At 44.2% G+C, this 27,612-nt stretch overlaps 1 protein-coding gene and 1 long non-coding RNA gene across 5 annotated transcripts; one reads left to right on the top strand and one right to left on the bottom strand.

The window, feature by feature from the left end:
• Nucleotides 1-1,287: 1,287 nt before the first annotated feature.
• On the top strand, nt 1,288-3,213 carry LOC121402284. The gene is made up of 2 exons (XR_005966714.1): nt 1,288-1,917; nt 1,959-3,213. It is a non-coding gene; the product is annotated as an uncharacterized LOC121402284 (long non-coding RNA).
• On the bottom strand, nt 2,783-27,612 carry ache.S (acetylcholinesterase (Cartwright blood group) S homeolog). Of its 4 annotated transcripts, XM_018239671.2 has the most exons (5): nt 18,732-18,803; nt 9,571-9,781; nt 7,581-9,113; nt 6,246-6,415; nt 2,783-3,519 (listed from the first exon to the last, which is right to left on the bottom strand). In XM_018239671.2, the coding sequence occupies exons 3-5, from the start codon at nt 9,089-9,091 to the stop codon at nt 3,398-3,400; spliced, it is 1,803 nt and encodes a 600-aa protein (XP_018095160.1). In that variant the 5' UTR covers nt 9,092-9,113; nt 9,571-9,781; nt 18,732-18,803; the 3' UTR covers nt 2,783-3,397. The 4 variants fall into 4 exon arrangements, with proteins under 4 accessions (XP_018095160.1, XP_018095158.1, XP_018095157.1 ...); XM_018239669.2 differs by lacking the exons at nt 9,571-9,781; nt 18,732-18,803 and adding an exon at nt 27,460-27,612; XM_018239668.2 differs by lacking the exon at nt 9,571-9,781 and having other exon boundaries at nt 18,732-18,849.

A 27,612-nucleotide genomic window follows, 5' to 3' on the forward strand; every position in this document is an offset into this window, starting at 1 on the left:
TCAGAACATGAAAACGTTCCCAGGGTTGGTTTGACGTGTAGACAACAGAATCAATAAAATATTCCTAGGGCAAGACCAACCTGTAGACATTCGAAACATTAAAACATTCCCAGGACAAGACTCAAAATTGTAGCCAGTTGGAGAACTAAAAGGTTTCCATGACAAGACCACCTTTTATCCAATCAGAACATATACAATTTCCCAGGGCTAAACCAACATGTAGCCAATGGGATCTCTATAATGTTCAAAAGGCAAGTCCAACCTGTAGCACTAGAATGTCCCCAAGGGCACGACTGTCTTGTACCCAATCAGAACATAAAAACATAAGTAGGGCAAGACCAAAGTGTAGCCAATTAGAGAAGCAGAAGATTTGACATGTGGCCAATCATAACATGTGTATGCTCACTGGGCAAGACCAAATTGTAGCCAGTTGGTGCAAATAAGGTCCACATATTCAGTATTATAACACAACTAACAGTGGGGTTTACTCTCATTTATTGATTGTTGCAGAGACAACTTTATTCTTCGTTCTCACACATGCAATACAACACCCTAGTGTCTGGTCCCACTCCACTTTACTAAAGGGACCGGAGAGCTTGAACCACACCATGGCAATGGTAGATTTAGGGTGAGCCATTTATATTGAATTCTCACCAATAAGAGTTCTTAACATGGAAGTAATTCTCAGTTTCAGTAGCCGTCCCCCCCCTGATGATAGAGGTCTCATAAAATGATTAACAGCATGTAGTACATACCCTAAGAACAGCGAGAATACTATATACTGTATATATATCCTGGGTAACAATACACATAGAACACAGTGTATCTCTCTTATGTACTTACTCTGTACAGACCACACATTTTGTACATACAATGGGTTATAGAGCAACAGCCATCATCCTCATATACAGTCATAAAGGATAAGTAAACCGTTAAAATATGTGAATGCAAAATTGATGAGGGGGCTATTCTAAGAATTTTTGTAATTTACATAAATTGATTATTTTCTTTTAATTCCAAGATATTAAGGGATACATGTGCTGTTAATATGAATGAATTTTGTTACAACAGCGCCACCTGCTGGTCAGTTTCTCACCAGTCTGACCACCAAGTAGTCAAGGAAGTTGTCAGGAGAAAGAAAGAGGCTGCTTCTTTCTCCTGACAAATTCCTTACTTGGTGGCCAGACTGGTGGGAAACTGACCAGCAGGTGGCGCTGTTGTAACAAAATTCATTCATATTAACAGCACATGTATCCCTTAATATCTTGGAATTAAAAGAAAATAAATAATGAATGTAAATTACAAAAGTGCTTAAAATAGAACCCTCATCAATTTTACGTTCACTTATTTTAAAGGTTTTCTTCTCCTAAGCGACAGTCACTATGCATCTGACATTACAGTTCAGCTACATCTCTCAGCATCCCTGAAAAACCACATCTGCCTTGCTGGGAGATGTAGTTCAAGAATAGCTGAAGGGTCACAGTTTAACTTGACTTTGTTATGATTTATATTCTAGGGTGAGCATAAAAATACATATATACAAATTTGCTTCTAAACGAATACAGTGCCGTGTATTAAAGGGTAGGTATAACATACTCAGTTGGTGGAACAGTATTTTAAAGGGTAGGTATAACATGCTCAGTAGGTAGACAGTGTATTAAAGGGTAGGTATAACATACTCAGTTGGTGGAATAGTATATTAAAGGGTAGGTATAACATACTCAGTTGGTAGACAGTGTATTAAAGGGTAGGTATAACATACTCAGTTGGTGGAATAGTATATTAAAGGGTCGGTATAACATACTCAGGTGGTAGACAATGTATTAAAGGGTAGGTATAACATACTCAGTTGGTGGAACAGTACATTAAAGGGTAGGTATAACATACTCAGTTGGTAGACAGTGTATTAAAGGGTAGGTATAACATACGCAGTTGGTAGACAGTGTATTAAAGGATAGGTATAACATACTCAGTTACTGGATTAGTACAGGCATAAAATACTTGCAGGTTACTGGATCAGTATGTTAAAAGTTAGAAATAACATGCTAAATGAGATCAGTACATTTAATGGTAGGCACTCCTTGAGCTGCTGGACCACTATACAATAGGTAACCCAAAATCACGGGGCACAGGCTAGTATGAATTCTAATTGTAAGGATGCTTTTAGTCATTTGCAATTAACATAACCATATCATATTATTACATAAAATAACATAATTATCTGTATCCCGGGCTTTGGTGGAGAATGCGGGGAGATGGAGTTCGGCAAATGGGCTAAGTGCTTAGACTGAAGACTTTATATATATATATATATATATATCTATATCTATATCTATATATATATATATATATGGTACTAGGCTGAATAATGTAACTACAAGTACATACGCTTTAAATACTGTTCTGAATCTCAGCAACTATGTAACTATATAACAAATTAGGATAGTAAGTGTAATTGAGTATTTACTCACTCGGTGCATGACTTGAATGGAGGTGATGGGTTTCAGCTCCAAGTGATTCTATGTAGGAGTGGTCTGTACTAGTAGTAGAGTCTAGATAGGAGTGTTCAAAGCAAGCAGTAGCTTGTACATAGGATTGGACTGCAGTCAACCTGGAGTGGCTTCATGGGATTGTTCCAAGCGCTTAGTGGAGTCAACATGGGGTTGCTGCAAGGTATACGATTGTTCCAGGAGAGAAGTGGACTCTAGATGGAGTAGCTAAATAGGTTTGTTCCTGGAGAGTGGGGCTTTATCATGGGATCATTAAATTAATACACATCATATACACATCATAAGAGTTGTTTAGTAGTGTAAGCAAAACGCACAATGTCATAGGATGGATTAAAGCTCTATAAACAATATACAGTACAGTAGGGTGAATATAAAATTCATGGTGTCCACAGGATGGCTCACATCATATTGCACATTTAGAATATATTTGGCATCTAGTCAAAAGGTTTCCTTTGAGGTCAGACATTTATGGCATCACAAATAAATAAACTACATGTAGGATTCCCTCGGTTTCTCTATATATTATAAATATGCATATATATATTTAAATCTTATCAACAAACACTATATACAAGTGGACATGCGAGGGACAACAACGAATGACATAAAACACCCGTTGTGGAGGATTTGTACAGTACAGGGTTTTAGTGTTAGTCACATGATAGTGTGTGTAATTGTATTTCACTGTGATAACGGCGGTACTGAAATATATCTCTGCTGTGACATCATTATGGTGTCATAATGATATCATAAGCTGCTACAGAGTCTCTGCTTTCCTGAAAGCGAAGACATTGCCCAGTGATCTCACGAGGATGTTGTTGTCAGTGCACGTCTCGCTACAGTCCCATGGCTTTTACAGCAGGTAGTTGGGTGATGTCACAGTGATGTCACAGCTCGCTGCAGCTCTCCTGCTTACTGTAATGGTCAAACTGGTTCTTCCATCTCATCATATAGGTACTCCAGCGATGGAACTCCTCTTTCCACTGCCGCTCTGCCTCATCAATATTGTCTGGGAGAAGAAGAAATAGGAAAAGGAGGGGAAAAAAAGAAATAAACAGTCAAACAGAAATAAAGAGGAAGCAGATAATGAGAGCGAGTAGAAAAAAGGAAGAGACTAAGTCATATCATGGGATCATGGGATGGGACAAATGTTGGCCATTATTTATTACCAGTTGAGACACATGTCTAAATGGTCCATTGTAGACACTAGAATAAGAATCAAAGAGCCGATGATGGGAAGTAGAGTGGCTAAGGGAGTTAGAATCCAGGATATCATTTTATCAATGCAGTTTTTATGTACAAAATACTATTTAGCTGTAAAGTGAAGAAGTAGAAGGAAGAGGTCGTTGGAGGCACCATAACTAGCGGAAGGTGCTCTGCAACTACTGCAGATAATTTAGTTTATTGCCTAGCAAAGTATCATTAAACCCATAAATGTGCTTAGCTGTGGCTAATCGATTGGAGTGGTAATTGTAAAATCAATATTTGGAGATCACTTCAAGGCAATCCATGAAAAGCCCCACAGAAGAATCACCTTAGAGGTGGGAAATATTCATGTTGTCAGCAAGCGGCATTAATGTGGAAAGGGAGAGAAGAAAGTAGATTGGGGAATACCTGACACCATTCCCAACGAAAAATCAGTGCTTATTTGCCCTAACTCCAGGTCCTCTCTAACACCACCCACTTTACAGAAATTCCTAAACCTCAGCACCACAAAAAAAGGAAGCAAGACATGTTTGACTCCTCCCAGATTTGAACAAATCCTGTTGCAGCAATATGCGCCCTCTTAGTGCTACGATAAGACAAGAATCAGGAATGATGCTCCAGGGATGAATTGCACCAAGGAAATTAAACCAAGGGTTACATGAAAATGCAAATGTTTATTGAAGACAATTAATGGTGGGTGATATGAAAAATTAGCGACAGCAGAATGATGGAATAATGAAAGGACATGCTGAATGATTGGAGAGAATAAAAAAATGAAGGGAGAGTTATTCATGGTTAAGATTCTGCTTTCTCAAGCTAAACAGAAAAGGAAAAAAGTATGACCCATAGAATTGCACCTTCCCACTCTTTTAATTTGAGGTCCCAATGGTAAAAAATAAAACGTAACTTTTACTAATAACCATCTAAAATTGATATGAAACGAAAAAAGTGTATATAAGATATATTAAAAGCAAGGTTAGGTACGGAAGCTGAATAGACACGAAGTCAGCAGCTAATAAACGGTTATCGAGAATTGAGATAGTTCTATGGGTTTTTATTCACAGTGATAGCTGTTTCCCCACAACTATTCTCAACTGCAGCAAAGTGCTGGTGACCAACGGTATGTGAGCGGACCGGATGGACCAAATGGTATTGCGGGTCAATGTGTAACCTTGTATATAATTGGGCCAAAGTATGGCAACACACAACTATGCTTACAAGATAACCATACTTGGGTATATATACACGTGGATATGATTAACATAATGTCAATTCAGGTAAGGTTGCAGTGAAGAGGGATTATCGTGCCCAGTATTCTACACCCTCCCAGATCGTCCTTCACAACCATTCCCTGTATCACAACTGTAGGAGAGTGTCAGCGTGATCAGAGGAGGAGCGACCTGCCGATATCGAGTGCGCTACCCGTTTCCTCCCGCACCACCCTTCCTTTAAAGTTGGACCAAAGGACTGTGCACAGGTATCCGACTTTGAAATTCAAATTCTGAGAAGCACTTGCCTCTCTATTTAAACCTGCACTTTTTTAGCGCCAAAAATAGCCTTTGACAAAGCTCGCAGGTTGGCGAGCGAAACGCGTGTCAGGCGCTTCTAATAATTTTTTAAAACTGTTAGGCAGGGACGGCTAATTTGCAGAGACTGGTGAATGGGCGGAAGGGTGGTTTGGGGTGCTACGCTATACTGCTATGGGCTCAATGTATCCCGCTAGTTGGATACCTGTGCACAGTTCTTTGGTCCAACTTTAAAGGAAGGGTGGTGCAATGCTATGGGTCATACTTTTTTCCCTTTTCTGTTTAACTATATATGCCATATGACCTTGCACACCACTAATTGGTATTAAATCTCCATCAATGGATGGTGCTACCTACTCTTTCTTTGACGTGCTTTCTCAAGCTAAATGTTAACATGGTGGGAGGAACATCTAGAGAAATATATGATTATCTAGTTCCCCTTCCATAAGAGTTAGGTGTTCCTTTGCATAGGAGCCTGGTACTTGATACGTGGACACCCCTACCCTGTGGACTTTCTTCACAATGCCATGTTTCCTACTTTGTGCCAAAGTTTTGGGAAGGCTCTTTCCTGTTTCAGCACAACAATTGGGGAACAACATGTTGCTCCTGAGCCACTGGTTCGGGATCACTGGTTTATATAAAGGTTTAGAAACATTTAATGGTTACAAGTTCATTAGTGTAAAACTTGGGTTTTGTGGCTCACAACGTATTTTGACCGTCTGTTGTCCTCTCTGGAAGAATCAGTGGTCAAAGTTGCATCGGTTTCCTATTTATTATATCAGATGGGGATCACTATAGAATGCTCGAGTGTGACCTGGCTGCTCCTGCCACTGCCAATGCTTTTCACATGGAAATTGGAAGTACTATTTGGAGGCTAGTTTTTAATTATCATCATCATCATCATCATCATGTCTAGAGTGTAAGGCTTTGAATAGTGTAGGAGACAGGAATTTGGGGGGCATATAATTCAGACAAATTGGAGTCAGAGGAAACTTTCTGATACCTGTAATGTTGAGTAGTTTAGGCAAGAAACGATTCCAGAACATGCAGGTTTGGACTCGGATGCCCTGCAGATCCTGTTGTCGCCTGTTGTTAATGGCTATATATCTCTGCTCAGATGCAGTGTACAAGGGCCAGCGCTGTTGACGGGCATCGTTACCGTCGTTGGGGTCACTGGAAGGAAACAACCGAGACGTCATAAAGAAAGCAAATGCAACAGGAACTCATTCAGGTAAATACATACATATAGAGCACATGTATAGGGCACTAGTACAGGTATGGGACCTCTTATCCAGAATGCTTGGGACCTGGCGTTTTCCGGAGAACAGGTCTTTCCATTATTTGGATCACCTTCCCTTAAGGCTACTAGAAAATCATATAAACATTAAATAAACCCAATAGTCTGGTTTTGCCTCCAATAAGGATCAATTATATCTTAGTTGGGATCAAGTACAAGCTACTGTTTTATTATTACACAGAAAAAGGAAATCAATTTAAAAAATTTGGATTATTTGGATAAAATGGAGTCTATGGGAGACGGCCTTTCTTTATTTCGAAGCGTTCTGAATAACGGGTTTCCAGATAACGGATCCCATACCTGCATGTCGTTTGTGGTAAAGACACTTTACTAATGTAAAGGTGAACTTGTAAACTTGGTGTTTAGGGTTTCACTTACCATTGCAAATAAGTAGTGGATAGGGAGTTGTAGAAAGAGTGAAACAAAATAATAAAGAATACATATCTAGCACGAGAATAATTCTGCCCTATGGGAGCCAAAATATGAATTCATTAAAGAAGGAAAAGGGTGTGTCGTGTCACCTAACTGATCCCAATATATCACTAAAGCTTGCTCCATCTCTACTTGTATTAAGCCATCCCATAATCCTTAAAGTGATACTGACACTAAAAAATTTTCTTTTGGAAATATTAATCTACATTAAAAGTTACCTATAGGTCACGTTGATCGTTTTTCGCGGATATTTCTGCTTTTGTTATTAATTGTCTTTTGAAGTTCCTAAACCTGACTGTTTTGTCAACCAGACTGTCCCCTCTTAACCTGTTTCTAATACGGACTACTGCTGCACAAATGTGGCAACCCCCTCATAGAGGAACAGGGTAGTAAGAAAGGTAATATAAAAGCATCAGGCAAATACTTTTATGGCAAAAGTATAAATAGCATTAAAAGAGAATGTTATGATAGATAATACAAAAGGTTATCTTCTGATGTCAGTATCTCTTTAAGTCTACTGTATATTATTATGCTAAAATTAAAGTTCACCGTTAATGTCTATTCACTTAGAGTGCCCATAGTATTATCTTTTTACCTCCAGTGCCTTACCCAGTCCGTGCAAAGTTAGCCCAGAATCTCATCATTCTGCGACTCAGAGCCTCTTCCTGGGGGGTATAGTTCAGATTTGCATCTAGGGGAAGACCGAAGACAAATTCAATTTCGTATCCATGTGGGACCCCCATCCACTGTGGCCAAGCCAGGTTGGATGCCCGGTGGTCAAAAACATACGTATACACCCGGTTTCCAGTCTCTGAGACCTTTCCGGCAAAGTAAGTAAGGGGGCAAATGACATTATGGTCTCCCACCAGCTGATCCATGGCCTCCCTGTTCTTGATTCCTGCATGTTCATCTGCCCAGTCCGTGTACTGCATCACTACTGCCTCCAGGGCAATATCGTTGGCATGTGGAACACTCATCTTGACTCCACTGAGGAACTCTTCTCGAGTGATGAGACTCTCGTTGTTCTTGCTAAAGCCAGGGGCCCCATACAGTAGGAAGTATGATCCTTCATTTTGGTTGATTCCCATCAGCAAGGGGCATGGCTTAAATCTGCCCATATTCATCAAGACCTCAGGAGGCTCTGGAAAAAAGTCTCCATCTGGCACTGGTACAAAGGTAAAACGAAAGACACTGGGTGCTGGTAGTACAGAGAATTCATGATCAATTAATTCCTGGGGTTGCTTGACTCTTAGACAGTTCAGTAACTCTGTATCATTTCCAATTCTGCAGTCCAAAAATTTTCCCAGCAGCTCTGTTCGGCGTCTAGCCTCCTGTGGGGTGACTGTAGCCCAGGGTGTGTTCGGTGAGCCACTCTGCAATGCAGCTTTGGAGAAGAGATGGTGGCTTCCAGGGGAAAGGACGTGCATACCCACAGAGACAGCGCCAGCACTTTCCCCAAAAATTGTGACAGTCCTGGGATCTCCACCAAAGAAAGCTATATTGTCCTGAACCCACTGGAGAGCAAGACGTTGGTCAAACAAGCCAACATTGCCAGGAGCATCTGAGCTACCAGGTGCCAGGGTCAGAAAACCAAAAGCTCCAACACGGTAATTCATGGAGACAACAATGACATTTTCAGCATGGCACAGGTAGCGTCCATCATAAACATCAAGAGAAGAAGACCCAGTGGAGAAACCTCCACCATATATCCATACCATAACGGTAGCATTGGAGGGACGTGGGTGCGGGACCCAGATGTTAAGATACAGGCAATCTTCACTCATTGGCCGGTTAGGATTCCACATTTCCATGCCAGGAAAACCAGGGTACAAAGTGTCAAAATATTGATAGCAGGCATTTGGATAGGCGGTTGCATCCCAAACATCTGTCCATGGTTTCTTGGGTTCTGAACGTCGGAAGCGCATTTTGTCCAATGGTGGTTCAGCAAAGGGAATGCCCAGGAAGGCGCTTACTTGGCTAGAAAGGACTGGAAGCCTAAAGCCACGCACCTTCCCGGAACGAGTAGTGACCAGGAGACCAGCATCGCTCTGTGTGAGAGCCGGAGACAGGAGGAGAGAGAGTGTGCAGAGACACAGCTGAGCAAAGGGTACAAGTGCCATGGCTACTCCTCTGTGGGATTACCTGAGAACAGAGAGACATGCCAGTTAGAAGCAGAATAAGAATAATGGCAAAATAAAGGCAAATACTCCAACCACAGGGGGAAGAAAATGTGACACCGATGAGAAGATGTAACCAGAGAATGAAAGGAGAAAGAACTGAGAACAGAGGGAGAAGAAGATAAAGGATACTGAGTGGAGAGAATGTGGCATAAACTGGAAGAAATGGAAATTGACCCAAAAAGGAAGCCTGGCAGAGGTACAGACAAACAGGGAATAACCACCAGTTTTACTGTCAGTTCTACAGAAACTGACAGACATGTTTAGGCTGCATCGTTGGCTGACAGACAGAGTATGGCAAAGGCTAACAGATATGGATAGATTGCAGCAGAGAATGCCATTCATGTACAGAGTGCAGCAGCAGAGAATGCCAGACATGTGAAGTGTGCAGCAGCAGGGAGGACAGACAGACATGTACAGACCTGCAGATGAGGAGCTCCGTGCACCACAACAAGCTGAAAATGACAAGCTACGGCTGCAGCTTCTGTTTTGTTGGCATCTACCCAGCCCTTTCTCCTTTTAGCTGGTTTCTCCTGCTGATAGAATTCTCCTTCCCTTCTTTGCTCCCTATATGTCCCCCTCTCCCCCAGTAACCAGCAGGGAGATAACAGCTGTGACCTCGCAAGCCAAAAACTACAGAGAGAAAGAGGAGTGTGAAGGGAGGAGGCCGAGAGGACCTCCTTTATCTTCAACAACTGTGGGGGGTTTTATTATCAATGTCTAACAGTTTCCCTATGTGCTGTCAAACCTCTACTCCTCAGGTTCATATCATTTGTAGATGTTGATAATCAGGTCTTGTCATATGAAAACCATGGCACCCCTCAGATTTTAATCAAATCCAGATTCTGATTGGCACCACCCAAGACTCAAAATCAGAACCATTGTTGGTGCCTCATGACTCAGTAGCAGTTATTCCTAGACTATGGGGGGAAATAAAACCTCCTGGCAAATTTTTAGTCTTAGCGCCAGTGCACAGATTGTCCATCTCCAACCCAACCACATCAGTTACACTTGCACCAAATTAACTATAGCCCATTGGGCATCCAGCACTGCAGAGACCTTTTGTCTTCCTTTCCCATTATGGATCTCTACTACAAATGATTCCTTCACTTTTGTGAACTCCCCCATTATATTTCAGTTAGGCACAAGGCCAGAAGCACACATTTCTGACCAGGTAATGACTCTCATGTCCTTTCCTGCTTGGTGCTCCATGCCACGATTGTTGTGATTGATGCAGTACACCACAAAACCCTGCATGCTGGGACCATAGTGTGACCATAAAGCCCCTCCACCTGGCTAAAACAGCAACATGTCTGGATGGAGAATACTTCCTGATAACCATAATGATGGTTAAACTCAACATGTCAAAGACAAGAGTAACCTAAGGTCTTACAAAAAATGTATCATCAGTGATCACTGACACTGGACCAAGACCAATGGCAAGTAGACTAACTCCAATGCTCCTCATTGCTTGTTGCTGCCCTAAGTTTCACTAGAGCAGGGGTTCCCAACCTTTTTTTACCCATGAGCCACATTCAAGTGTAAAATAATGTTGGAGAGCAACATAAGCATACAAAAAGTTTCAAATAAGGGCTGTGATTGGGTGTATGTATGTATAAGTGTTATGTGGTAAGTGCTATATGGTAAGAGACATCGAGGGAAGGAGGTCCCTGTCCCGTAGGGCTTACAGTCCAAGGGTGTTGGTTGCCTCTATGTGGACTGGCAGCCTACAGGAGGTTCTGTTTGGCAGTACAACTGTTTTTTATACAACTAAAACTTGCCTCCAAGCCAGGAATTCAAAAATAAGCACCTGCTTTGAGTCCACTGGGAGCAACATGGTCCACTGGTTGGGGATCTCTGCACTAGAGTCAATTCTCCAAGTTCATGTTGATAATCTGACCACTGGAGGGCGGTGTTTCACAGAATGAGGTCAGAGCAATCATCGCGGCCCCTTGCTGATTTGTAAATATAAGAAAAAGAACCAAACTGAGTATTTGGCTCAGAATTTGCCCAAATCCCAGCATTTTCAAGGTATTTGGCAAAATCCTAACTTCTAAACTTGAACTGAATCCAAACCCTTATAGTCACATGACTTCCTGCTCTGGACAACTGTCTGATATTTCCATATGTATAGAATCCAATCACTTGACCCTTGTATCAAAGAAGTGAGTGGAGTAGGGAGCAGATACGTATGGGCAGTTTGGGGTCAGACTTGTGGCTCTGTATAAATGCCTGTTAATTATAATAATAACAATCCCTCGGGCTCTAACTGTCAGTTTGTTTGTATTCTGATAATCCAGTAATTCATAATTGCTTTCTGAGCTCATTAGGACCAGAGCAGCTTGAGAAGCTCAGCACAAATCTTTTAATTGTTAAGCAAATGTTTTTTGCAAAGATGAGAAATGACAAAAACACACCCAGGGTCCATCTGCCCTTCTGCCCCAGACCCCGGTACTTACATTGAGGGTAGTTTACAGGCACCACCAGGCAGAATGTCCCTCGGTAGGGTGGAAGTCCTGGCTTTTTTTGGGCTCTGCTCAGGTTATTTTGGCTGTTTTTTATGCTGACAGCTTTAGCAGGGAGAGGCATGGAGGGGTCTGTGGGGGGAGATACTTCCTGCAGCTGTCTCAGACTATTTCTGTCAGACTCAGATATAGTATTTCAGCTAACACACATTTACACACGAATACATGCCAGACTGTGTACAGACTTGTAAGAGCGGGCATATGGGTACAGACACTAATAGTGGGTATATTGGTAGAGGCCATGACTGGGGTTACATGGGTACAGGGACTGGGGTTACATGGGTACAGGGACTGGGGTTACATGGGTACAGGGACTGGGGTTACATGGGTACAGGGATTACATGGGTACAGGGACTGGGGTTACATGGGTACAGGGATTACATGGGTACAGGGACTGGGGTTACATGGTACAGGGACTGGGGTTACATGGGTACAGGGACTGGGGTTACATGGGTACAGGGATTACATGGGTACAGGGACTGGGGTTACATGGGTACAGGGACTGGGGTTACATGGGTACAGGGACTGGGGTTACATGGGTACAGGGACTGGGGTTACATGGGCACAGGGAGTGGGATTACACGGGTACAGGGAATGGGGTTACACGGGTACAGGGACTGGGGTTACATGGGTACAGGGACTGGGGTTACATGGGTACAGGGACTGGGGTTACATGGGTACAGGGAGTGGGGTAACATGGGTATGGGCCTGGCACTGGGATTACATGGGTTCAAGCCTGGGTACAGGCCTTAGTAGTGTTGCCAACTAGCTGGCCTGGTAGGTAAAAATTATGATGCATGCCAATGTTATTAATAGGGAAAAACTTGGAGAAGGTGGCAACCCTAGGCCTGAGAAAAGGGTTCTATTGGTACAAGGGGGAGGGGTACATAGTTACAGACCTGGGAGTGGGGTGTAAAGGTACATACCTGGGCAGCGGACTATGAGAGGAACAGAACTCAGAAACACACGAGTATGTTATTCTGTATAGCTGTAATGTATCTATTCAGAGCAATCCAAGTGGCAACCTATATAAGATCATATCTACCCTATAACTGATAGCTCATTCAGTGCCACTGACCTGCCTATTAAACCCACTCATATCTTATTCATGCGCCAATATGCCCATTGCTTACACAGAGCAGAGATAGCCACACAGTATCAGTCACTAGCCATCAGTCCGATCAATTTGATCCATCTCATTATCCACTGGTGAGTCTACAAATCTCTACTTCTTACCACTCTACCTACCACTCTCTCTCCATATTCAGTCTATGCATTTACCTCAATCATACAGTTGTAGATAGGGGACCTGTTATCCAGAATGCTCGGGACCTGGGGTTTTCTGGATAACGGATCTTTCTGTAATTTGGATTTCCATACCTTAAGTCTACTAGAAAATCATGTAGCCCAATAGGCTGGTTTTGCTTCCAATAAGGATTAATTATATCTTAGTTGGGATCAAGTTCAAGCTACTGTTTTATTATTACAGAGAGAAAGTAAATCATATTAAAAAAATTTGGATTGTTTGGATGAAATGGAGTCTATTGGAGACAGCCTTTCCATAATTCAGAGCTTTCTGGATAATGGGTTTTTGGATAACGGATCCCATATCCATCATTTAACTGAATATCTGTCATTAAATCCCCCTTTATACTCTATATGGCACTACATATATACTGCAACGTCTACAGAACCATCACTGCTTACCTGTTTTACACTCCGTCTATTTACAACCTATGGCTCTATCATCTACTGACATACCTACCTCTCCATACCTACCCTGTATATACTGTACTGCACACACGCAGGAGGAACAGGTCTGACTACTCATTCCCTTCTATGTGAATCTTCTACCTGGTGATGAACTTCACTAATGAGCCCCAGAAAAGTCCAAACCCATCCTCTGTTGTAGTGACAAATAGGTTACAAGACAAGCTTTCCAGCTATGGGATATATATGTGTTGGTACACATGGTGACAGATCTGTCTCCGCTGGAGATATTGACATTAAAGGAGAACTAAACCCTAAAAATTAACGCGGCTAAAAATGCCATATTTTATATAGTGAACTTATTGTATGAGGCTAAAGTTTGAGCTTGTCAATAGCAGCAATGATCCAGGACTTCAAACTTGTCACAGGGTCACCATCTTGGAAAGTGTCTGTGACACTCACATGCTCAGTGGGCTCTGATTGGCTGTTGAGAAGCTAAGCTTAGGGCTCGTCACTAATTATCCAGCAGAAAATGAGCTTCCCTGGCTGTAATATAAGCTGATGCTACAGGTTTGCTGATTATTCAATTCTGATGCTAATTGCACTGGTTTCTGTGCTGCCATGTAGTAATTATGTGTATTAATTACTAATCAGCCTTATATTGTGACATTTCTATTCTATGTGTACTGTATATTGTGAGTGGGTCCCTAAGCTCAGTAAGTGACAGCAGCACAGAGCATGTGCAGTGAATCAGCAGAAAAGAAGATGGGGAGCTACTGGGGCATCTTTGGAGACACAGATCTTTACTGCTAAAGGGCTGTGGTTGCCTTGGGCTGGTACAGAAGCACAAAACATCATGTACAACATTTCTAGCTACTTCTTTAGTTACGCTTAATTCTCTTTTGAGAGGCAGGTTAATAGATATCTGTCAGTAACCTCTACACATGGATCATCTGCCGACACGTATTCTACATATTTACACCAACATCTCTCTCCACATTTACCATTTCTGCCTATCTCTGTACAAATCTCCCATCTCTCTGTATATTGCCGGGGACAAGGGTAGGTCGTAGTGGAGACCAAGGAGGAAGCCGGTGGCCGGACTGATGGAAAGAGTCTGATACGCAGTAGACAAAGGGGTTAAGCAGATCAATGTCGATACCCAGGCGAGAAGTCAGGGCAGTCAGTGATCAGCGTAGTCAGGAGTCAAAGCAGAAAGGTCAGGCACCAGAAATAAGCAAAATACTAATTACAGGAGTAGAACATGTCGGCCCAAAACATCAAAGCATTTCTGCTACAGGCGCCACCATCTTTATATCGAAGTGGAGCCCTCCTGATACACATCTACCATCTCTCTCTCTCTCTCTACACATTATCTTACCTTCAGTCTCATTGTATCATTGTCCATCTATGTGAATATACACAGTGTGTGGAGCCAAGAGCTCGCATTCTTCTCATGCACAAGCCCCGCTCATTACTCTCAGCACAGAGAAATATTTATCCAGTTAATGCGTGCGCTTCTGGCACATACAGCTAATTATTTTAGCTCACTGTCAGGGCCAGGGTTCATTAAGTACAAACACACAATGAGATAATGAAATAAAATCAGTCTCGTTAAAGAATAACAGGAAATAATGAAACATTCAGGGGACTGTGGGAAATGTTTTGGCAGCTCATGTTTATAGCGAAAATAATAGACACGGACTGGGTCACATATGGATTAATAGATGGTTAGCTCACGTGCTCCCCCCCCCTTCCTTACTCACTGCCACCTGCTGAGAATACAGAGTATCCACAAACATATTTTATAATGCTGTAAATATCCAGAGAATGGGGAAAATACAGGGTTGGGGGAGACTAAGAGACAATGGAGGGTACTGGCATTGGGGTGTAACACTCGGTGGCACCTGAGGATATGGTGCTAGAGGCGGCAGTTAGACATGGCACTGAGGAAAAGCTGAGGATATGGTGCTAGAGGCGGCAGTTAGACATGGCACTGAGGAAAAGCTGAGGATATGGTGCTAGAGGCGGCAGTTAGACATGGCACTGAGGAAAAGCTGAGGATATGGTGCTAGAGGCAGCAGTTAGACATGGCACTGAGGAAAAGCTGAGGATATGGTGCTAGAGGCGGCAGTTAGACATGGCACTGAGGAAAAGCTGAGGATATGGTGCTAGAGGCGGCAGTTAGACATGGCACTGAGGAAAAGCTGAGGATATGGTGCTAGAGGTGGCAGTTAGACATGGCACTGAGGAAAAGCTGAGGATATGGTGCTAGAGGCGGCAGTTAGACATGGCACTGAGGAAAAGCTGAGGATATGGTGCTAGAGGCGGCAGTTAGACATGGCACTGAGGAAAAGCTGAGGATATGGTGCTAGAGGCGGCAGTTAGACATGGCACTGAGGAAAAAGCTGAGGATATGGTGCTAGAGGTGGCAGTTAGACATGGCACTGAGGAAAAGCTGAGGATATGGTGCTAGAGGCGGCAGTTAGACATGGCACTGAGGAAAAGCTGAGGATATGGTGCTAGAGGCGGCAGTTAAGACATGGCACTGAGGAAAAGCTGAGGATATGGTGCTAGAGGCGGCAGTTAGACATGGCACTGAGGAAAAGCTGAGGATATGGTGCTAGAGGTGGCAGTTAGACATGGCACTGAGGAAAAGCTGAGGATATGGTGCTAGAGGCGGCAGTTAGACATGGCACTGAGGAAAAGCGGAGGATATGGTGCTAGAGGTGGCAGTGAGACATGGCACTGAGGAAAAGCTGAGGATATGGTGCTAGAGGCGGCAGTTAGACATGGCACTGAGGAAAAGCTGAGGATATGGTGCTAGAGGTGGCAGTTAGACATGGCACTGAGGAAAAGCTGAGGATATGGTGCTAGAGGCGGCAGTTAGACATGGCACTGAGGAAAAGCTGAGGATAATGGTGCTAGAGGTGGCAGTTAGACATGGCACTGAGGAAAAGCTGAGGATATGGTGCTAGAGGTGGCAGTTAGACATGGCACTGAGGAAAAGCTGAGGATATGGTGCTAGAGGCGGCAGTTAGACATGGCACTGAGGAAAAGCGGAGGATATGGTGCTAGAGGTGGCAGTGAGACATGGCACTGAGGAAAAGCTGAGGATATGGTGCTAGAGGCGGCAGTTAGACATGGCACTGAGGAAAAGCTGAGGATATGGTGCTAGAGGTGGCAGTTAGACATGGCACTGAGGAAAAGCTGAGGATTAGGGATGGAAAGTGACACTGGGAGGTGGAAGAAGAAAGAGACTGGGAAAGCAGAGGGGTTGGCACTGAGAGGGGAGCATGAGACACTTGCTTGAGTCATTTCAGGACAGACCAATGAATGGAAAGTGACATATTTAAGGCTGGCACAGAGGGAGGACTAGGGAGTGTACTGGGGAGACCACCGGCACTGAGATGTGGCCTCTTTCATCATGAGCCCCTGGGGGAGTGGGACCAAATACAATGCTCATATAATATCGTGTGATGTAGAGTTGGAACCAGGCCAATAGCTACGTGACATCACTGCCCCGGGATGACATCATTGCCCCGAGATGACATCACTGCAGGAGGAGTTTTGCATATAAAAGCCCCTCCCGCTGTATCCTTACATTCTGGATGGTTCCATCATTTACATGCAATATAAACATAAGTAGAATATATAAACCCAAACAGACATGGCGTTTCATCTTAACAATTACCATTAACTCATCGATCCCCACAGCAGATTTGTCCCATCACTAGACTGGTAGACTGGCGGCACCCGAGTGCAGTCCCTACTCTTTACATTGTTTTGCTGCAGGAAACACAAACCCAGAGACTTGTTCTACCTGTATCTACTGTGACTGTCACACCTGTGCCGACACCTTGTGCTGCTTCTATCGGCCAATCACATCGCACGCACTCACATTCCTGCACCTTGTCCTGTAACTGAGGGAATAAATATAAAGGAGACAAACAGTGGGACTGCTGGAGGGCCCCAGTGGGGACTGACTAATATGCAGTTTATATACAAGCTTATGTAGAATGACTTATCGTTTTTAAAAATAAAAATGGCCCTTAAATAATGTAGCGGTGGGGCCCAGCCATTTCTACCCAACGGACTATCACTATAACCTTAGCCAGACAATGGTGCCACCCCTTCTATTCTGTATTACTGACAACCCCCCCACCCCAAAACAACTACACTCTACACTCTACACTCTACACTCTACACTCTACACTCTACACTCTACACTCTACACTCTACACTCTACACTCTACACTCTACACTCTACACTCTACACTCTACACTCTACACTCTACACTCTACACTCTACACTCTACACTCTACACTCTACACTCTACACTCTACACTCACTGGTGTTATTACAGTAATGCCCAATAGAAACCTGAGCACCCACCCAGCATTCCCCTCCTCTCACTGCATTATAAGTTTGGCACAACAAACCCAAATCCCATTCTATTGTATCTTACATTCTGCTCTGCCCCCTCAACCTCACTCACCTTCAGTTTCTGGTACACTCAATGAGCATTCCTGTACTTACCCTCCGTCCCTTATACCTTCCCAAAGTCTCCCACCTACCAGATCCTCTCCTTCATCATATACAACCAATAACCCCTCTAGTCAGGCCTCACTCACACTCACCCCTTCCCACAACTACTCAGCTGTGTCTCATTTATGCCCCTTTTTTTATCCCACCTCCCTGTTATAATAATGTAAAATAACCCCCCACACTCACTATTACTGCACTCACACTCCAGGCAAGCTCTCCCTTTCCCTTCCAGAAGAACAGGAATGAGTATAAAATGTTGCTGAACTACAACTCCCACACCCTCCCAACAAACTACACTTGTGTGCAACCAAACCTCAACTTTCCTGCACTCACAGTTAGCCCCTTATCACTTCCCTCCTTACCCCTGCAACCCCTAAATATTACCAGCCACCAATTCCACTATTCTGCACTGGGCACCCAGGAACCTGCCTTCCCTCGTTGTTACTGTACCCGTTCCTTCCATACCAGGCAGTTCCTGGTAACCCCTTCCCTTCCAGACAGTTCTTGTAGCCCCTCCTTTCCATGCCAGGCAGTTCCTGTACCCCTTTCCCTTCACTGCCAGACAGTGGCTGTACCCCCTTCCCAGTACATGTACAATATCAATACTGTGCCCATTGGGTAAGTGTTTGATTGGCACCCAGGCAAGGGAGGGGATTACCACTCTATAGATTTCTTTACTGGAGAACACCCAGCACCCACCCAGTGCACTGCCTGCACCCTTCCCCACTGACACCCCAGTCTAATCCCCCGTGGGTGCTCCATGCTATACCCAGCAGTCTGGCACCAAGAGGGAGCTCACCTGGGGCAGGCTGTAATCCTGTCTCTCGGTCTCCCTCACACCTTCTCTCTCTGCTCTCTGCCCCTGTACTGAGCTGTCTCTTCCCTCCTCCTCCTCCTCTTCTTCCCCTCCTGTCTGACAGTCTCGCGAGGTCCCTCCCTACAGCACAGCAGACAGCAGAGACAGCACCAGAGACAGCTCCCTGCCTGGAAGCCAGAGACATGCACATGTTGAGTGCAAGCTAAGAGACTGCTCCATGATCAGCAGAAAAAGACATGCATGTGGGTAGCAGAATGCAGACTAAGAGACAGCTTTCTGTTCAGCAGCAGGAGTAATGCACACGAGGGTCTCAGAGTGCAGGTTAAGAGACTGCTCAGTGATAAACATCCAGACACCTGTACATGGAGAGATGAGAGAGATAGCTAGGAGTGTGTTCCATGGTCAGCAAGCAAGAGACAAGCTAAAATCAGCAGCAAGAGAAATGCGCATGGAAGCTGAGCGTGCTGCTTAAGAGACAGCTTTCTGATCAGCAGAAAGAGACAAGTAAAGGGGGTTAATAAGAGTGCAATCTGAGAAACTGCTCCCTGATCATCAGAGAGAGAGCACAGAGAGAACTAGAAGTGGAGGCAGAGAGACAACTCCCAGATCATCAGCAGCAGCTAATGGAGTATAAGATTCAACAGGTGACAGTTCCCTGATTATCTGTTATACCCAGAGACTGCCCTAGTGGCTGAGCTAGAGACAGTTCCTTGCTGGGCTATAAGGGAGAGCGACAGAAGGGTGGGCCAGTTAATGAGAATGCAGACCGGGCCAGTTAATGAGAATGCAGGCCGGGCCAGTTAATGAGAATGCAGGCCGGGCCAGAGGCACCTTCTTGCTCAGCTGCTACAGAGACATGGAGCCAAGAGAGATGTTCAGTAGTAGAGAGAACAGGCCAATGTAGAGAGAAAACCTTCCATAACATTTACAAACTAATGGAGAGACAGACATCTCTGAGTGATGAGTGCAAGGTAATGTAGAGACAGCTCAGAGAGACATGCTCAGGAGCAGAGCGCGTGGGCCTAGGTAGAGGCCAAGTCCTGTTACCCAGAGACAGCTCCCTGCTCAGCAGCTACAGACAGATGGAGTTAAGAGACATCTAAGAGTTGAGGTGTATGCCTAGCAGAGACATCTCTCACAGGAGGAGACCTGTGCCACACAAATCAATGGTTGTTCCTTAAATCCAGTTTGGCCCCGCTTTGCCTTTAATGACGTGTATGGCAAGAGACATGCAAGGAGAGACAGCTACTGTACAGAGCCCCACGAAAGAGAGATTCACCAAGCTATGTGACTGGAATGGAAGGGTTAACCAAATGAGAATATTGATATTGACTGTGCAGAGGCCTTGTCATTGATTTTGTAATAAAAACCCTCTAAGGAGGGCGCTAAGGCTTCGGGGGCCAATCTCCGGACTAATGAAAAAGATTTAATGTAAAAAACTATAAATTGATATAAAAAACCCCACAATTCTTAAATCAATATTGGGGGAGAAGGAGAGGAGATGTAAACAGCAGCAAAGTTCTGCATGGGGGAACTGGCACCTATTAACATGTCTGTAATGACTGTAGGGTAAGTGCAGGGGGCCTGGGGTTGGCAATTCCAAGGTCAGCCAGTGACCCCCAAACACTCTCAGCTTAGGGGGGCAGGGTCTGGATCTCTGTTTGGACAGGATAAGTCAATTGAAAACGGGGCACAGTTTAAAAGGGGAATCTTACTGCCAAGATGGGGCACAGCTATTGAAGCAGGAACCCACTGCACCCGCTGTCTATAAATCAGACAGACATTGTGAGGGCTGAGGAGAGACATAACTCCAGCATCATAGAGAGACAGCCCCCCAATAGCGAGACAGAGATAAACACATTGATCTCCAGGAAGGGCTCCCTGCGAGACAGCCGCATCCATCATAAATACAGCAGCTTTGCTCAAGGACCGACATCCATCAACAGTGACAGGTGTCTGGGTGGGAGCAGGAGAAAGACAAGGTGGATCAGACACATCGCACACAATAAATGCAATACCATGTGATCAGGGGGGCCCTGGGCATGACAGGAGGGCCCCTATGCAAAATATGTTATTTAGAGATGTCCAACCTGCAACCCTCCAGCTGCTGTAGAAGAGCACAAACAAATGGGGCTGAGGCCCTTTAAGCTCAGTCCTCGAGGATAAAGTTCAGATCCCAGCAGATGTATTTATAGTAAATCGAGTTATGTTGGAAGAACACAAAAACCGAGTGCCTTTAAATTAGCAGTGGATTGTGCCATGTGAAAGAGATTACTGTAATCTCAGTGAAATGATGAAGGTGGCATTGCATGCGTGGGTGCTGTGTGTGGATACACTGAGGCCGGGAGCAACAGACAGTTGGAACAAAAGTGAGTGCGTTCCTTGCCTTAGTGTTTCCCGGTCTATATGGTATAGGACTCATTGTTTGCTATGGGGCAGACCACACGGCCAACAGAATTTCGAATGGATTTTTCTGTCCTGCTACAGCGTGCAACTAAGGTCCCTGAGATACAAAAACACCATGATGCAGGACTGACTGTGCAACTAAAGTCTCACAGAGATATAAAAACACCCTATGCTGCAGGACTGATTATGCAACTAAAGTCTCATAGATATAAAAACCCCATGCTGCAAGATTGATAATGCAACTATTTGGCCATATATACATTGATGAGGTCACCAAAAGAGAGGATCTCTCCCAGATATGCCCACCTTGAGATGGACGATATCGGGCAGATCCGTTTCGATCCTAGGGGCCAACAATCTGATCACAACAAGGAAAATACAGGCGGTCGGATCAAGGACCACATCAACGAACTGATCTGGTGGAAGCTTGTTGGAGGCCCCAGACACTGCCCAATAAGCTGCCTGACTATGGGGACCTTTAAGTCTCAAAGATATTAAAACCCCATGCTGATTGTGCATCTAATGTTTTAGAGATAAAAACCCCATGCTGCAGGACTGATTGTGCAACTACCGGTAATGTTTTAGAGATATAAACCCCATGCTGCAGGACTGACAGTGCAACTAAAGTCTCAGAGAGATAAACAGGCCATGCTGCTGGACTTACTAAAGTCTCGGAGATATAAAAACTCCATGCTGCTGGACTGATTTTGCAACTAAAGGCTCAGCTATAAAAACCCTGCGCTGCAGAACTGATTTTGCAATTAAAGTCTCATAAATATAAAAATTCCATGCCGCAGGACTTATTGTGAAACTAAAGCCTCAGGTATAAAAAAAAACCCTGCTACAGGACTGATTTTGCAATTAAAGTCTCAGAAATATAAAAACTCCATGCTGCAGGACTGATTGCGCAACTAAAGTCTCAGATATAAAAACCCTGTGCTGCAGGACTGATTTTGCATTTAAAGTTTCATATTTATAAAAATTCCATGCTGCAGGACTGATTGCACAACTAAAGTCTCAGATATAAAAACCCTGTGCTGCAGGACTGATTTTGCATTTAAAGTTTCATATTTATAAAAATTCCATGCTGCAGGACTGATTGCGCAACTAAAGTCTCAGATATAAAAACCCTATGCTGCAGGACTGATTTTGCATTTAAAGTTTCATATTTATAAAAACTCCATGCTGCAGGACTGATTGTGAAACTAAAGTCTCAGATATAAAAACCCTGTGCTGCAGGACTGATTTTGCATTTAAAGTTTCATATTTATAAAAATTCCATGCTGCAGGACTGATTGTGAAACTAAAGTCTCAGATGTAAAAACTCCATGCTGCAGGACTGATTGTGAAACTAAAGTCTAAGGTATAAAAAACCCTGCTGCAGGACTGATTTTGCAATCAAAGTCTCAGAAATATAAAAACCCCATGCTGCAGGACTGATCATCAATCTGTTCATAGTCAGAGCAGAAAACTCAGGTTGTTTTCCAGCTTTAGGCAGTCATAGTCATAGTATAGGTGTGACTTTCAAAGGAATGATGTAGCAACCCTACTTTACTTGAGAAATATACAGTGTGCATCATTTAGCATGTTGACTACAAATATGATCTTTCCCAGGACCGTTGGTCGTATGAAAGCTCTTTCGTCCACTCTACTAACGTAAACATTGTCAAGAGTCCAGCACCATAGATGAAGGTTTCTGAAGACCCTTTTTGTCAACTAGAAGAATGGAAAGACTGGAGTGAAATTGTTCACCGTTCATGCTCAACACCCTTTGGCTATGGAGATGTTGGATGTTTTAGTTTAACAAAAGATGGAGGGCTGCTCAGTAAAGAAGAGATGTAAAGTGTTATAATATGGGATGCATGCTTGTACCAAAGGGAAGAGGGGTCGCTACTGAGGGGCCATCTTGTCCCCACTCTAAACTTGGCCCTGAATTCCGCAGAGCTGACAGTTTAAACCCAGCAAAAGTGCCTACAAGGCGCCCCATGAGATGCCATCAATAAGGCAGTAAATTAGCCAGTTTGCAGAAAATCAAAGGTGCCGCAGAGTTAATAGGAGTCAAATTCCCCATCCAGCAGTTTGTGTGAGGCCATTAAAGTGATTGAGTGATGATGGAGTGTCAGTCTTGATGATGTCACCAAATGTTCTGCAACTACTGCATTGGTGCAACTCCACCTCATCTTGGCTGTTACCCAAGGACGTGACATCAGTGGGGGTCTGTACTATCCCTATATTGTAGTAGACCATAAGGTCTTGCACCTTCAGACTGGCATCATGGGAGTCTTCTTTATTGATCACCCACTTTTCCCAAAGGTCTCATTGTACTGTACCAGTATTTCTCATGAGACTTGCCCCACATATACAGAAGTTCTTCTCCAGTGGAGGACCAATGAATGCACCAGTCCTGATCCTATCGCTGTAATCCCTGTGCTGGCGAGGTACCGCTTGGGGTATGAGCTAAATTCCTCGGTAAGGCCAGGGCTGCCAGTTCTAGTTGGTCATCTGAGAGTAGCTATTACAGGGTTTGGCCTATCACCTGGCTTCCTTGCTGTACTTTGACCTCCTGAAACTCCTTCCACCAGATCCTTACTTGTTCTCAATTGGGCAAACAATGCTAGACATGTGTTGTTTACAGGAACCTTCAATTTCTATCACCTGGCTTTCTTTGCTGTACTTTGGCCTCCTGAAACTCCTTCCACCAGATCCTTACTTCTTCTCAGTTGGGCCAACAATTTTAGACATGTGGGGCTTACAGGAACCTACAATTTCCAGAGCTTTTTCTATTTGTCTGTCTTGCTCCAACTCCTCCAAGCTCCACCCAGAGCCTGCCCAATAGCTAGGGCATCCCTCCGTCATTGTGAAGGGCTTTTTATGGTCAGTGTGGTGCCTCCACCACATGCAGCTGCACAGGTTGCTCACCCCAGAGGCTTCCCATGGTTCTGTACTGGGGTTGGTGTTGGTCAGTCTCTTAATACGATAAAGGTAATTGAAATCAATGGGTGTACACGTGCCGATGTGTAGGCTCCATGAGGCGGATGAGATGCCGTGCAGATAAATGTATGTCTGTGCATGTGAACCAGCACGCTACTAATTCTCTTAATGGACCTCTGGTGCAGGTTACCCAGCAGGCATTGCTGGTTTCCATTAGAGAAGAGCCACTTAAAAGGTTATGTAATTAATGTATATAGATACCCAAAGGGGCCATAGAACAAATACTCATTAGGAACCTATTCAAGAAAAGACCTTCCCAGAGGACCCAAGGGCAAGTCTTTCAATGACAGTGAGTGAGGGTCTGCCCTACAAAACGAGAGAGAGACGTATAGCTGAGGAGCGCACTCCCCAAGGCAGATACAGTAGTACCGAGTATATAATGGGTCAGTCCAGGGACCAGTGCCAATGACTTTCTGAAGCCCTATCAGCCTTCAACATGATCCTCTTTTATCATTTCCTGCAGCACGTTGTGACCACCACATTTAGCCGTCCATCATCATTACTCCTAATACCCCCCCCCCGTGATAGACCTATTTTACAGCCCAACGTGCATTTGATAATATGCAAGAGTCAAACAAATAACATTAAAAAATAATATTTACTTAATAATATTTAGTCACTTGCAATTGTGACATCACTGCTGCAGGACCTATGGAGCAAATAATCTGCACTGAGAGTATTTTATTGTAAGAATACCAATTTGCTTCGGTCCTGCTGCTTTGCTAGGCAACACTACCTTGTGGTGATGAGTGATACTATATAAGAGGGTGGGTCTGAGTTTTTCAATGAACTACAACTCCCAGCATTCCCTGCAAGCCAGGACTGGAGGGCCGTATATCATTAATTGCTTGAAAGCATTCTTCCTGCCAGCAATAAGGACAACCCTGTTGTTCAATTGGTGACTGATCCCACTCCATAAAGGGGGAAGGGTGGTATTATTGTCATTATTATGCTTTATTTATAAAGCAATGAAAGAATGGGATATATTTATATTCATTGATGGCAAAACATGGATTTTATAGGAGCAGAATGGGCACAGACGCTCTCTCTTTTCCTTCTTCTGCTGTTTCCATGTTGCTCTTTCCTTCTCCACCCATCCACCACCCTTCCACCTCCCACCCTTCTGCTCCCCTCTCCACGCACTCCGGGCTCCCCCCCCTGCAGATTGTAATGATCCTCTAGGAAGACTATTAATAAACTTCCCAGCGGAAGGGAATCTCCGGGATGCACTGGGAGAGACAGAGTGAAATATGGCAGAGGGGGAGGCAGAGAGATTTCAGGGGGGACTGAGATGAGGAGGGGGCGGGGGCTGAGGAGATAAGGGGGGGGGTCAGTGCTGAATCCTGAAGGGATTAGGGTCTGTCTAATCCAGGATTGGCATCCAGATGTTACTGAGCTTTAAGACTGACAATTCCCAGCATTCTTTTCCTTAACATCAAACCAGCCAATCCGTAATCAGCTTAGATGGGTTTAGAGCAGAAAGGATATTGATAGCTAATTGCTGACGGGATACTTGCCCTGAAATACATTTTTACATCCCGATTTTGTTGCAGGGAGAAAGTCCCCATTTGTGAACCCTGATTGGAAGATCATACTCTAAAGTGAGTTAAAATTGGGATGTAACGGGTATAAGTGGGCAGGGCCAGGTTGGGGTGTGGCTTAAAGTGCCGGATTACAGTTTGGGAATGTTGGAAGCTATCCTGTAATAGTAGCAGAGTCCCTGTGACTTGCATATAGAGTGTATCGGAAAGTGAGACGGAAACTCAATCTCAGAGGTTCCACCCTGCCTCCCTTCAACAGAGGCTGAACTACAACTCACACCAATCCCAATATCAACAACAGTTTTAGAAGAACAGGTTGGATATCTCTACTCAGTATGTAATGTAGTCAGTGTGTAGGACTAGACCAGTGATCCCCAACCAGTAGCTCGTGAGTAACATGTTGCCCTACAACCCCTTGCATGTTGCTCCCAGTGGCCTCAAACAGGAGCTTAATTTTGAATTCCAGGCTTGGAGGCAAGTGTTAGTTGTATAAAAAAACAATTGTACTGCCAAACAGAGTCTCCTGTAGTCTGCCAGTCCTCCACATAAGGGACACCAAATGGCCAATCACAGCCCTTCTTTGGCTTCCACAGGGACTTTTTTTTATACTTGTGCTGCTCTCCAACTTTTTTTACATTTGAATATGGCTCATGGGTAAGAAAGGTTGGGAACCCCTGGACTAGAGTAGCCACCCCTTCCCCCATACATGCAATGCATTTAGATTCATGCTGCAGACCACAATGGAATCTTTAAAGGCCATGCCAACCCCCAGGAAAGAGTTCTTACCAGCAAACCCCACAGCATAGATGGACAAGTATTACATTCAATGTACTAAATACGCTGGCTAACTGGCAGTCTGGTTGAGAGTCACGCTGCAGACTGAAATGAAATTTGTGCAGCCAAGATATGTGTATGGTTTCCCTTTCCCCCTATATGATCACTATAACTGCTCGTGCACCAGGCAAATGAGATGGACTTGCTGTGTGATTCTCTACTAATCCCAGGGCCCATTCCTTGTACTTAATCCCCATATATATGTATATACTATTAATCTATCGCTCCCTCCTGACACATCCCCACACTTCTCATCTCCTTAATTAATTTACTAACACACCAGCCCAATCCTTATAGATCTCCCTCTTTCTCCATATTTCATTCTACCCCCAGCCCATAGCCGTGCTCCCCCCCACCCCGAGTGATGAGCCGGGCACATTGCTGCAGTAATCTAATAAAGTGTCTGCAGATGAGCTCAGCCGAGCGGATTTATATCTACAGCTGCAATGCAGTGACCTAGGGAGCCAGAATGTAGTGCAAGACCCAAGGGGAGGGATGGTGACATGGGACCATTGGGGGAGACAGTATGTAGTGCAAGACCCAAGGGGGTGACATGGGACCATTGGGGGAGACAGTATGTAGTGCAAGACCCAAGGGGGTGACATGGGATTATTGGGGAGCCAGAATGTAGTGCAAAACCCAAGGGGGTGACATGGGATTATTGAGGAGATAGAATTTAATGCAAGACCCAAGGGGGTGACATAGGACCATTGGGGGAGACAGTGTGTAATGCAAGACCCAATGGGGTAACATGGGACATCGTACATCAGGAGAGGATTAGTTAGAAATAAAATGGCACCAAGATGTCAGGAAACTGGGCCTGTGCTGCCAAACACGGCCACAAAATCCTCTGCAAGGCACAATACACAGGCTCATTTATACAACAGGTAGTAATGAAGCACCAACATATTCAGCAGTGCAGTATCTCAGTATCTTACCTCTCAAAGGCTCAATCAAACAGAAGCAGCAGGGGGCAAAGCTTCTCCTCTGGACATTCACCCATATCAGAAGCACAGGAGACCCATCAGCTTTAATGCCAGACACACACACAGAATCCTCATGCTGCCCGGCTAATTAGCAATTAATCTATA

The sequence above is a fragment of the Xenopus laevis genome, chromosome 3S (assembly GCF_017654675.1).
Source record: "Xenopus laevis strain J_2021 chromosome 3S, Xenopus_laevis_v10.1, whole genome shotgun sequence".
In the NCBI taxonomy this organism is placed as follows: Eukaryota; Metazoa; Chordata; class Amphibia; order Anura; family Pipidae; genus Xenopus; species Xenopus laevis.

Excerpts from the sequence above, each read along its gene's own strand:
- ache.S (XM_018239669.2), bottom strand. The coding sequence starts at position 9,091 with ATGGCACTTGTACCCTTTGCTCAGCTGTGTCTCTGCACACTCTCTCTC. Across the intron at positions 6,416-7,580 it reads GCTAACTTTGCACGGACTGG|TGACCCCAACGACGGTAACG; the intron begins GTAAGGCACTGG and ends GTTTCCTTCCAG. Across the intron at positions 3,520-6,245 it reads TAAACTACTCAACATTACAG|ACAATATTGATGAGGCAGAG; the intron begins GTATCAGAAAGT and ends TTCTTCTCCCAG.